This window comes from Barbus barbus (assembly GCF_936440315.1).
Source record: "Barbus barbus genome assembly, chromosome: 37".
In the NCBI taxonomy this organism is placed as follows: domain Eukaryota; kingdom Metazoa; phylum Chordata; class Actinopteri; order Cypriniformes; family Cyprinidae; genus Barbus; species Barbus barbus.
In genome coordinates this window covers 22,815,281-22,828,629 of record NC_136715.1, presented here as the reverse complement: position 1 = coordinate 22,828,629, position 13,349 = coordinate 22,815,281, and the positions used below count along the sequence as shown (strand labels likewise).

At 37.1% G+C, this 13,349-nt stretch overlaps 1 protein-coding gene across 1 annotated transcript; it reads right to left on the bottom strand.

Moving 5' to 3' along the window:
* Nucleotides 1–6,992: 6,992 nt before the first annotated feature.
* On the bottom strand, nucleotides 6,993–13,271 carry rpf1 (ribosome production factor 1 homolog). Its single transcript, XM_079395831.1, has 9 exons — nucleotides 12,969–13,271; nucleotides 12,707–12,763; nucleotides 11,039–11,119; nucleotides 10,842–10,937; nucleotides 10,574–10,727; nucleotides 10,353–10,435; nucleotides 8,902–9,083; nucleotides 8,102–8,228; nucleotides 6,993–7,983 (listed from the first exon to the last, which is right to left on the bottom strand). Exons 1-9 carry the CDS (start codon nucleotides 13,212–13,214, stop codon nucleotides 7,942–7,944), a joined length of 1,068 nt encoding a protein of 355 aa, XP_079251957.1. The 5' UTR covers nucleotides 13,215–13,271; the 3' UTR covers nucleotides 6,993–7,941.
* Between the last annotated feature and the right edge of the window lie 78 nt (nucleotides 13,272–13,349).

Below are 13,349 nucleotides of genomic sequence, written 5' to 3'. Positions count from 1 at the left end.
TGTGTCATAACATCACTTGACTCCATGTAAATATCACCATATCAATAAGCTATTCATAATTTTTCTCTACCTCATATTGCTGCTATTAAATACCCCGTACAACTTTTGCACATTATTTTTGCACATTCCTCTTATTACTATTTAAGTCAACAACATACTGACCTGCACATTTATATTTATATTTTTTATCTTATCTTATCTTTTATTTTATTTTATTTTATTCTTTTATTTAATTTTTTCTACTTTTCTTCTCTTAATATTTGTATTCTATATAATTGCACTGTCCTTGGAGCAGACCTGACCTACATTTCACTGCTGGTTATACCCGGTATAATTGTGTATGTGACAAATAAAACTCTTGAATCTTGAATCTTAAACCTGCCAGTCATGAGCCCAGAGACTATCATTGCATCCCATGTCTTTCATGTTAACTCTGTCACTGTCATAGAGACTATTTATGAACTGTCAACCTGTCCCGTGTCAGCCAGTGAACCTATTGATGATTTTTTAGTGTTCTCTGCCTCGTCCCTTGGGGCCATCGATTCTCTGTCTGTCTCATGTGTCTCAGTTTTCCCTAGGCTCCAATCTCTGCTGTGGGTTCCTGATCTGTCGTGGTGCTCAGGTCTGGTGGTCATCTGCTCCGCCGTGGTGGTCTTCTGCTTCATCTGCTCAGGTCTGGTGGTCATCTGCTCCGCCATGGTGGTCTTCTGCTCTGCCGTGGAGATATTCTACTCTGCCCTGGTGGGCTCCAGTCCTGTCTGCTCTGCCCTGGCTTCTTGCTTTGCCGACTCTGCCTCGGTCCCCGGCCACTCCACTTCCACATGGACCTGGCCCTCCGTCCCTCCCCCTATTCTGCCTCCACTCCACCGCCCTCCTGGATTGTATAGGAGCGTCTGGAAGCCGCTCCTTGGACAGGGTCTGTGTCATGAATCTGGTCTATGAACTTCCGTTAACTCACCACTAGAGGTCACTTGCTCAGATGCTGTTATTTTAACCTCTGCCACTTGGTGGCGCTGTAAGAGGGAAAAAAAAATAAAAACAGCTATAACTATGCGACCGTTGGTCCAATCGATTTGAAAATTGGTATGCAGTGTCTTTATCCAATGTGCCATAAGGCTTTATGAGGACATTGGCGCATCTAAAAAAGCATGGCCGCCATCGGCCAATGAAATTTGAGCACCTATTAGACAAGGTTAACGGAGGTCGATCGGAACGAAACTTGGTGGGCATGTTCGACTCATGGCCCTAAAGGTCTGTAAGAATTTTGAAAGAAATCGGCCACTAGTTGGCGCTAACGCGTTTTTTTGGCTCTGTAATCATGTGGTGTTTAACATATCCACACAATATGCATATCATTTGATAGATCTCCTCATAATGAGCAACTTTGCCTCAAGAACCATTGCTGTCAATCAAATCGTCCATTAATTATTCAGAAATATGTTAAAAACCTACTTTTGCGAACTAGTCTGTTTTTATTTTTTTTTATCTCGATCAAACCACTACAGTAATAATCTCTGGACTCTCTTGATCAATAATTATCGAAAAAATGTGCATGGACACACATACCCAAAAGCCTATAAAACCTAAACAAAAACTTGAAACCTTACGAAAGTTGGTGAAAACGTGTCAGATGACTGTTAACAAGCATGAAAAAGCATTTCATGGAGATCGGACCATAGGTGGAGCTATAACAGTAAAAAAGGCCTTCAGAAACACAATATTTCAATTGTACATGAACGTAAATTGTAAAAAAAAGGTGAATATATTCACACATACACTGGAAATTTATATCATATGATGCAGCTCCTCGTTGTGAACAACTTTGTCTCTAGGATTACTGCCGTCAATCAAAGTGTTATTTAAATATTCTCAACTATGTTCAAAACCTACTTTTGCGAACTAGTTCTAGTTTTTTTGCCCAATCGGAACCAAACCTGTGCAGAAATGTTCGCTGGGCAGTAATCATCAATAATTATCCAAAACATTTTGACATTTCAACTTACTTTCACAATGGGGCCCCAAAACGTTTAAAAGTCGTGGGCCAATTTTAAGAAAAAGGCTACTCGTGAACAAAATGAGATATTTTCACCAAATTTGGTACACATATGTAAGAGCTCAATCTTTGGTCAAATAATTAATTCATTCTGAACAACTTTGCCTCTATGATCACTGCTGTCAATCCAACTTTTCTTTAAATATTTGAAATTATTTTAAAAACATACTTTTGTTAACAAACCTTAGATTTTTGACTCAAAATCAATAAAATCAGTGCAATACTATTCTGTTCTATTCTAGGTCAATAATTATCAAAAAATGTTGAACATATGCAATTGGACAACTATAAATCAGTCATTTTATAATATGTTCTTTACATAGGGTACCCAAAGGCCTATAAATCCTAAAAGAAACCACATCTTCTCTCACAACTGGGTAAAATGATGCATAATTTCCTTCTAAAGAATGAAAGAATGAAGGGCAAAAAATAACATTATAACAGTTATAAATGTTAAACACACAGTGTTGTATGATAAACTGTATTTATAACCACTAGATGGCAGCGGAAGACAACTAATGGGCTCATTAAATGAACAAAAACAGTACTGTTAATTCCTCTGCTTATGGATTCATGTGTACACATTATAAAATCATTGTAATAACATTTAAAATCACATTGAGTCAATGTTTAGCATTTTGTTCATACAGACATATCAGTTTTTACAATTATGCCAGATTATTATTACAGTGGAACCTAAAAATAACATGTAAACTCTTAAAAAGAGGACTTGCAATAAGTTTTGTGTCACCTATCATTTATTTCAATTATCTATATGTGCAACAAAATGTGTGTGCATATATGTCTGTGTCTGTGTGTAAGCATGCTTATTTATTAATACAGGTCCTTCTCAAAAAATTAGCATATTGTGATAAAGTTCATTATTTTCTGTAATGTACTGATAAACATTAGACTTTCATATATTTTAGATTCATTACAACACAACTGAAGTAGTTCAAGCCTTTTATTGTTTTAATATTGATGATTTTGGCATACAGCTCATGAAAACCCAAAATTCCTATCTCAAAAAATTAGCATATTTCATCCGACCAATAAAAGAAAAGTGTTTTTAATACAAAAGTCAACCTTCAAATAATTATGTTCAGTTATGCACTCAATACTTGGTCGGGAATCCTTTTGCAGAAATGACTGCTTCAATGCGGCGTGGCATGGAGGCAATCAGCCTGTGGCACTGCTGAGGTGTTATGGAGGCCCAGGATGATTCGATAGCGGCCTTAAGCTCATCCAGAGTGTTGGGTCTTGCGTCTCTCAACTTTCTCTTCACAATATCCCACAGATTCTCTATGGGGTTCAGGTCAGGAGAGTTGGCAGGCCAATTGAGCACAGTAATACCATGGTCAGTAAACCATTTACCAGTGGTTTTGGCACTGTGAGCAGGTGCCAGGTCGTGCTGAAAAATGAAATCTTCATCTCCATAAAGCTTTTCAGCAGATGGAAGCATGAAGTGCTCCAAAATCTCCTGATAGCTAGCTGCATTGACCCTGCCCTTGATAAAACACAGTGGACCAACACCAGCATCACTGACTGTGGGTACTTGACACTGGACTTCAGGCATTTTGGCATTTCCCTCTCCCCAGTCTTCCTCCAGACAAAAAAAGTACTTTGGACCACTGAGCAACAGTCCAGTGCTGCTTCTCTGTTCAAAAGTGGCTTGACCTGGGGAATGCGGCACCTGTAGCCCATTTCCTGCACACGCCTGTACACGGTGGCTCTGGATGTTTCTACTCCAGACTCAGTCCACTGCTTCCGCAGGTCCCCCAAGGTCTGGAATCTGTCCTTCTCCACAATCTTCCTCAGGGTCCGGTCACCTCTTCTCGTTGTGCTGCGTTTTCTGCCACACTTTTTCCTTCCCACAGACTTCCCACTGAGGTGCCTTGATACAGCACTCTGGGAACAGCCTATTCGTTCAGAAATTTCTTTCTGTGTCTTACCCTCTTGCTTGAGGGTGTCAATGATGGCCTTCTGGACAGCAGTCAGGTCGGCAGTCTTACCCATGATTGCGGTTTTGAGTAATGAACCAGGCTGGGAGTTTTTAAAAGCCTCAGGAATCTTTTGCAGGTCTTTAGAGTTAATTAGTTGATTCAGATGATTAGGTTAATAGCTCGTTTAGAGAACCTTTTCATGATATGCTAATTTTTTGAGATAGGAATTTTGGGTTTTCATGAGCTGTATGCCAAAATCATCAATATTAAAACAATAAAAGGCTTGAACTACTTCAGTTGTGTTGTAATGAATCTAAAATATATGAAAGTCTAATGTTTATCAGTACATTACAGAAAATCATGAACTTTATCACAATATGCTAATGTTTTGAGAAGGACCTGTATACTAGTTTAATAATTTCATTTAATTTCAGTGTGTGTATGAGCCTATTCTCCATTGTGGATGTGTTTTACTGTCAGTCATACATCCAGGTTGGCCTAGACCCTAAAAGCATACCACCTTAAGGCCTTAAAATGCTTGAACCCCGGTGATCGCTGCTTGCAGCTATATTTGTTATTATTATTATTTTTTTTTTGTGGTAATAAAAATAGATGTAAGTGAACAATAGCCTTTAAAATTACTTAAAATACATGACGCAATAATAATTAGTTCAAATAAAGTATCAAAAGCAAGAAATCATATGGTTTTATTGAACAAAACTGTTAAATACATAATGTATTATAAACAATAGAGCATTACAACAAAGGCCTGTTTTTACACATTACTGCGTGATCTAATCCTTGTTTAATATTTACCAAGCACCATTTAATTCAAATGTCCACTTAATCTTTAATATTTGGCCATTTCTTTAGGACAGAAATATAGCCGCTGTAATTAAATGAATATGTGGACATCGAAACCTGTAAACTATTTTGAAATCGCGATTTATTCTCCTGTGTTTGTGTAGATTTAGAAATGATTTACCTCACAAATCTGATGCTATGTTCTCATATGAAGGTTATAATAAACCCAAACTCAGAACAACATGCAGAGATGAGTTTGAGACGCTCCACATGTAAATGATAAGTTTCTGTGGAGCTACTGTGAACGGAGCCGCTGTGAGACGCACGTGCTTAACCTACATGCATGTAATTATTTAATTCAATCCTAGCGTTTGTGAATTCACAATTATGATTCATTATGATTTTAAATGGGTTTAATATATCATGCAGCCTTGAAAAACAGTCTAATAATGTGTTTTGTGGATTCTCGTCCGTGAAATGCGCCACTTCTGGTATTTTGCCGGTTAGTCGACGCGAGCAAAATGAAGTCGAATAAAATGGATGATGAATCGCGACAGTAATATTTATATAGAGAAAAAGATAGATAGATAGATATCATCTTCATGAATGAAAAGTGAATATTTAAAGTGAATTGTTTTGCACAGCTGTAGAGTTGAGAAATAATTTATAATATTATATAAGTGTTTAAAGAATGTGTTCATGACTATGAAGGTATGTTATCAGCTATCAAGAATACCATTACAATGTCGTTTAGGAGACAGCATCGCTAGCTAATGTTAGCCTAAACAGTTGCATTAATGTTTATTTGTCAGCATTTAAATCAATTATGTGTCTGGGTCTCCTGGGATTACCAGACTCAGCATATAAAAGTATATGTTGTGAAATAACATGAAACTGTATTTTAATGCCGCTATCATTATTTATGGTGTTGCATTTATTTAGTTTCTCAGTTTCTGACCAGAACGAGTCAGGAGAGGTTTCTGTGAGGATCACAAGAGTCTCTATAAACCACAAACGAGCCTCAGCTGAAGTTAACGAGTTGCTTATCTTTATGCAGATATCAATTTATATAGTTTAATAATTATTATTATTTTGTGTGTGGCGCCCTCTATTGACCAGCCACCAAAGAAATACATATGAATGTTTTGATTATTAATGTGTACTGACACAAACTAAAAATTACATTTCATCAGTGGACTAATGTTAATTTTTAATTAATTAACTGACTTGTTAGATCGGGTCTCCACACTAGACAACATTTAGGATCGAGCCCCGGATGCCAGACAGACTACAGGTTTCATTGTTACACCAGTAGGTGGCGATGAGTGACACCCAGTAGCCTACTTTGATGATATATTGTTTGAATGGTCTGTTTGCTTAACACACACAGACACACACACATGGTTTCTAAGTGTGCAGCCCTCACTCATTTAAAATGTTTTTTATTGTGCATTTACAAGTTCACCTGCCCATCCAGTCCTGATGGTTAATGGTAAACAAACTTGGCTTGCTGTCTTTAATGGAGGCTCAAACCCGAGGCTTGAGCACAGAGTTCAACCCCCATTGCGGTACTACCTAGTGGGAGAATGTCATATATACAGGAGGAGATGGGGAGGTGGAGGGATGCCAGAAGAATTGATGCTGGGTTTGTACAATGACTCCTGCTTACAGTGGGGGAAAAATTATTTGATCCCCTGCTGATTTTGTACGTTTGCCCACTGACAAATAAATGATCAGTCTATAATTTTAATGGTAGGTTTATTTGAACAGTGAGAGACAGAATAACAAAAAAAAAACCCCAGTTATTTTGTGTTTCTTCCATTTGCGAATAATCGCACCAACAGTCCATTCCAGCCTTGTGTAGGTCTACAATCTTGTCCCTGACATCCTTGGACAGCTCTTTGGTCTTGGCCATGGTGGAGAGTTTGGAATCTGATTGATTGATTGCTTCTGTGGACAGGTTGTCTTTTATACAGGTAACAAGCTGAGATTAGGAGCACTCCCTTTAAAAGAATGCTCCTAACCTGTATAAAAGACACCTGGAGCCAGAAATCTTGCGGATTGATAGGGGAACAAATACTTATTTGACTCATTAAAATGCAAATCAATTTATTACTTTTTTGAAATGCGTTTTTTTGGATTTTTGTTTTCATTCTGTCTCTCACTGTTAAAATAAACCGACCATTAAATTCATAGACTGATCATTTATTTGTCAGTGGGCAAACGTACAAAATCAGCAGGGGATCAAATAATTTCCCCCCACTATATATAGGCTCGTAATGATGATTGACAGTACAGAATGATTAGTCTCCTCCCAATGTTAATAATTTGATTGCATTTTTATTTTTCAAGTTTCCATAATATTTAGTTTGGTGTTGATTTATTCTTGATATTTTGTATGGCTTTTAGTTTTGTGTTTTATTTTGAGGGTCATTGGCGTGAGCGGATACAGTGCAAGTACGCGCCAAACATTTCAGACAGTACAGAACGAGAACCAGACGCACATGGTCGCAATTTTAAAGGTTCACGGTTTACAGGGAGCTACAGCCAAACCTACGTTTGGAACTTTATTCAATTTTAAAACTAACATCTAATCACTCAATAACCCACCGTGTCTCCTTTACACATCCTTGTGAAGATATGAACGTTTTTTTTTCTTTTTATGTATATATGTAGAGTGTAAAGCATAATAAGCATAAGTTCCTCCATCTACATGATGATTTAAACAAGTTCAGTTCAAACAACATGGTTTAAAAAAACAACAATGAAAGTCTTAGTTTTGTCTTTCCAAGGGTTTGTTTTTTGAAAATAACTTCAGTACTGTAAAATTAAGACAGAAGACATCAGTCTTTTTAATCTGAAATTTCACAAACTGGCCTCTTCCACCCATGTCTTTACCCAAACATTTAGAGGAAAAAAATTATATATTGTATTTACTTGATTTATTTGTCATGACTTGAGACACACCAAGTCTTTATGTCCAGCCTGGTTATAATATTCTTATGAACAAATTCTTATGCAGAAAATATAATACAGTAAAGACAAAGCATGCGATTCTACAACACCTTTCCATAATATAAAAGAGATTTTTACATAATTCATTAAACATCAACATGGATATCCTGTGTTTGAAGTCTGTCCTTAAAGATGGAATTTTCTTCTGCTGGAGTCCATCTCATGGCGCTGAAACATTTAAAGGAGCAGTTAATCATGTATAACTGACACATAAATTACTGATAAATAACAGCACATTCAAATAACCAATGTTCCTCACGAATGAGATTTTAGATTTAGAACGCACCTTGTGAACCCACTCATATTCCCCAAACTTTGAGTCAAAGGTTCCTTTCTGTAAAGAGCGAAGTTTAAGAGTGAAGCGAGGTCCTAGTTCCTGTATTCCCACTTTCTTTTCATTCTTGAAGATGTACCTGTATGATATACATAAGTTTATTCAGTCATGTAGAAACAGAAGTTCCTAATCTGCATACAATTTTATCCAGTTAAAATGTAACAATGCAAAATATAACGACTCTAAAGCAGTGTCAGACTTTTGGACTCTACTTGATATTGTAAATATTTAGATTTAGATATTTAGCCGGGTTTCCATCCAAAGTTGTGAATTTAACTTGTGCGCAAAATTGGAATATCACAAAATATTTGCGAACGAGCACAGTTTCCATCCAACGCGTCAAAGAGAACAAAATCGTCACTTCCTGGTAAACTGGCACAAAATAGCCAATAGAAAACCAGGATAAGCTACTGAATATAATAATTTTCATATATGAATTGCGCATCAGAGCAAGCAGACGAAACACAATAAATGCTGTCATTGCTTTCGGAGGTGAATGCTACTGTTTGGGAACACAGTCGTGTAAGACAATTATACAGGAAATGGATGGAAACCCAGCTTATGTCTCTATTTTTACTACAATACATTCATACATCTGTTTTTAGAATCTACAGTGATCTGTATATGAAAACAAATTTGATCACAACAGGCATCATAAATGTACCTCTCCCTGAGACAATCACTAGACTAACAAATCTTACATATGTAAGCTTTCACAATTACACAGCCCTTTCAAATGAGAGAATATTTACCTGTGAAACCTGAAAAAAATGAAGTCTCTCTGATTGTGAAATGTGGCGACCTGACGGCCCACAAATTGTGGATCATGAGGAAACAGAGCAGCAAACAACCGACCGATGGAGTGACCGAGTCTAGTAGTGAAGTTGTTAAGGATGACTTCTGGGACATGTTCCGTTGGGTCCTTACCTCTTCTCTAGAGAGTGAAAACAGGAGTTAGGGTTAAGCATTTTTGAACTTCTGAGTTCCATCGTCGCAAGTATTTTATTTTTATATATATTTTTAATGGGTTTTGGTAAAATGCCTGAAATAAGTTTTGTGGTTAACACAAGCTCACAATTTTTTCACTTTTTATTCTACAACACGAAATGGCCTCTTTTTGATTTTTTTTTGCATATCTTGAAAAAGGCAGTTGCTAATAAGTGGCTAATTAGTGGGGCTGGGACAATAAATTGATGCATCGCGAATAGAGTAATTATTCTGAGATTTTCCGAATGTGTCACAATTCTCTCTTGAATGGATTCTGAGCTGAACATACAATAATCATTCAGTTCGAAAAAGTTGAATCAAATTACAAGGTGGGCTGTTTACATTAATCACGTGTCATAAAAGCCAAGATGCAAGTACATTTAACGAATTACATGACGAACGAACAAGGGCTCTTCATCTTGAGCCTTTGAGTGCAGTTAAAAACTAGCCTAGAGCAGTGGTTCTCAACCACATTTCCTGCACATTTTGTCTCCTTTGCCTGACACACCCATTTCAAGTCTGAGAGTCTCTACTAATGTGCAGGTGACCTGAATCATGTGTGTTTGATTAAGGAGACATGCAAAATGTGCAGTGTTGGGGGTCCTCCAGGAATGTGGTTGAGAATCACTGGCCTAGAGCACCATCTACTGCTCAGAATCGATTCCAGAGAGAATCCCAATGCATTACGACAATCTCAGAAACGATCCACGAATCACGATACATCGATTTATTTTGTCCCAGCCCTACTATAAATAGTATTAGAGGCTGTTGCGGACTTTAAACATCATCATACTTAGCAGAAAAACTCATTTGCTCACTAGTTTGCTTTACAGCCTTAATGTATTTATACTTGTGTTCTCAAAAACTATTCGATTCAAACTTTCCAGCTTTCGTCTGAAGCTTGGCAGCAGTGGCGATTTTGAAGTCAAGTGGCCATGGTTCTTTATATCCTAACTTTTGACTGCATTTAGGCTTCATTTTCATGATAAACAACAAAGATTATTTTCTGCTATTATCCAAAAATCCTATTGGTTTTATTATCAAGAGAAGCAGGGTGATGCTAACTTCTGGTTTAAACTACAGAAACTGCCGAACTCTATTGATATAATTAGTCAAAATGATTTTGTTGTACAACTTTTATCGCACAACATGGACCAACAAAATTCACAGCATGACTAATTTAATAATAAAAAAAAAAAAACAGTAATTCACTAACCTTCATTTCCTTGCGAAGGCGAACATTACTAACTTTGAAATGTGCAGTTGGCCCGTCAGGAAGGTGACAGAGAACCAAACCATCTGTGATACTTTAAGTGAGGGAAAATCCTTCATGTAACATTCAGTGACTGCTTCTCATGACCTCATTAAGAAGACGATTCAACAAAATCTCACAGATCTAAAAACGTGATTACATACTGACGTATGAACAAAGGATACTTGGCACTTTTCTGTCCTCATTGATCACCATGAGATAAGTGAAATCTCTAGATACACACTGTGGAATGACTCTCTTCAAAGCCAGACCTCTTCTGTAGTACACATGAGCGTGTGGGATCACTGTTGCCAGCTGCTCACAAAACCTCACGGTCCTCTGAAAACAGGCAGACATGAACCCATAAACACAAAATAAATGAAGGACACATATTCTAAAACTCTAATTTATAATGAGAGTGAATTAGAAAACAGAACAGTAAACTGAACCCACTCCTCTGGGCCTGTCCGAAGTGGTGATGAGAACTTTAGGATTTGTCAGCCGATTGAAGTAAGCAGAGAACTCATCGGTTCCTTCGTCAAAAGCCACCTGGATTTCAAACAAATTAGTTCCAGGTTAGGCTCATAACTGTAAATGAGGTCTACTGAAGCAGTCAGCAGGTGGAATAAGGTCCACAAATCACACATCACCTCCTCATCCTCTGGGTTGACTGTAGTCTCATCGTATATTCTCTGGTTTTCTATTGTCTTGGGAACTTCTTTTGGTGGAGCCTGAAAGAGAGAATAAGTTATTACATATAGCCATGACCCTCACATCTGCCAAGACAGTTAACTGTTTCTATTTGATATAGAATACAGTTCTGCACATAATATCAAACATGGACAAATATTTTACACCAAAATTCAACAGCAATCATCCAGTATTCATTTACTTAGACGTTCCTTCTCAAACTCCACCTCTGCTTTTGCATGCGATTTAATCGTACTGCATGATCACGAGAGAATCACTTTGACAAAACTGAAGCAAGCACACATACAGCATAGTTAATCATGTTTTAGTTTCCTTTTCATTTCAGAGATAGTCACCCCTGGTCAACCCAAAATCTTTAAATCCCCGTAACTCAAAACAGGAAATCTGATGACTTTCAAAGTGTATTTTCTATATATAATCAGCTTGATTTTTAACCGAATTAGAAATTATTGCTCCCCATTCACTATGAGAGGTTTCATACATACCACAACAAAATTCTTAATTATCGTAATTTAATACTAAAATATATTAGCTTTTCACCAAATGGAAGTGAATCTGAAGCTCAACACACAATTATCTTCATTAAAAGTAGTGAGACTAAGCTATATTGCTGATGCCGCGCTGATGCGATTGAAATGAGCTGATAATGAATAAAATGCAGTGCATATCTATTGCTCTCATTGACGTGAACTCCGTTAAATTCGCATGTAGCGCAGGAATTGAAGAACGGATTTATATCGGTTTTGCAAAGACACATTTGTGTGGTCAAGTGTAAATGGAAATGTTTTAACAAATCAGATACACTGAAAAAAATTATACTAATTTTTTTTTAAGGTAAGTGGTTACAATCAATCTATTTTAACTACATTTAAATAATCAAATTTAGTTGACTAACTTTCAACAAAATTTGTTTATTTAAATGTAGCTAAAATAAATTGATTGCAACCACTTACCTTAAAAAAAATTAGTAAATTCAATGTATAATTTTTTCAGTGTAGATATCCGATCAGAGAAAATGCATTTAGTGACCAGGTGTAAACAGGCCCTTAACGCACAGTCAGTGGCAGAATAAATGTACTTACACATTTTATTTTTATAAAACCTAAAGTGTGCTTTATGTGGTGACATTTAAATTTATTAGTTGTGTACAAGTCAATAAAGTCATTTAATTTGGCTATATCAGACTGACAAACTACATCAACTTTAGTCATTTTTATGGGTTACATCTAAATACAAACAACGAAAGCAGGTTACCCCCTTTTTCTCTCAGTGACTCTGATTTTGTGCTCCATCCTAGTATATTATTGCTCCTCTGGCCACACCACTAAATATTTTCTGGAGGCGCCGTTGCATATAGATGCCATGTTATCATATATAGACACAGAGGCAAAGAAAACATTCTTCTAAAAATAGAAAAGCCTCACTGCATGTGTTAAAGTCATGTCAAGCAGCTGTAATAGATAAACTCAAATGAAATATTTTTACCATGACCGTGGTTGAAATTGAACAAAGAAATTGTTTTTGTAGAGAAATTGTGATATAGGTTAACTATCCCCTCAATGTATAGTTTACTGATCTGTTTATAGATAGTGAGAAACCAAACATACCTCATCTCCAAGAGCTTTTCTCTCTTTTTTCTTTTTCTTTTTCAGTTCCAACTTTTGCTGAAAGACAAACGACAGCTTTAACAATTTGGAAAGTATAATGTTGCAGAGTTGCACCTTTAACGATTAAAGGCTGTGTCTCAACCCTTAGCGAGCTACAGTGCATTTCTAAAAGAGGTGTTTTTAAGGGAACTAATTCAGTTTGTTGGGCACCAAATGCGCGTTTCACACTGCAGTAAGTGTGTATATGTTAGTGAGATGTCACCTTTCTTTTCTCCTCCTTGAGTTTAAGGAACATCGCATGTCTGCGCTGCTTGTTTTTGATCTCAGACACGCTGAAAGTGGGAGGAAAACACGCTTCAGACACGGATTTCTTTTCTGTTTCTTCAGCCTCCGCCTGATCCATCTCTCGCGCCGGAGCTTCGTCGGGTTTTACCTTTCGCTTTAGTTTCTTCGTTTTCCCCTTTTTCTTAGAAACACTTTCTGAAGTTGTTGCTTCGTTAGAATCCATTTTCTGCTGCTTCTGTCTGCTTCACGTGTGTGAGATACACTACTTCCGGTCGAATCGGAAGTTCCTGCTGCCACGTGAGTTGGTGTTATGTTTAGCGTCCTCTAGCGGAGAAGCAGGCGACTGAATTTTTAAGGT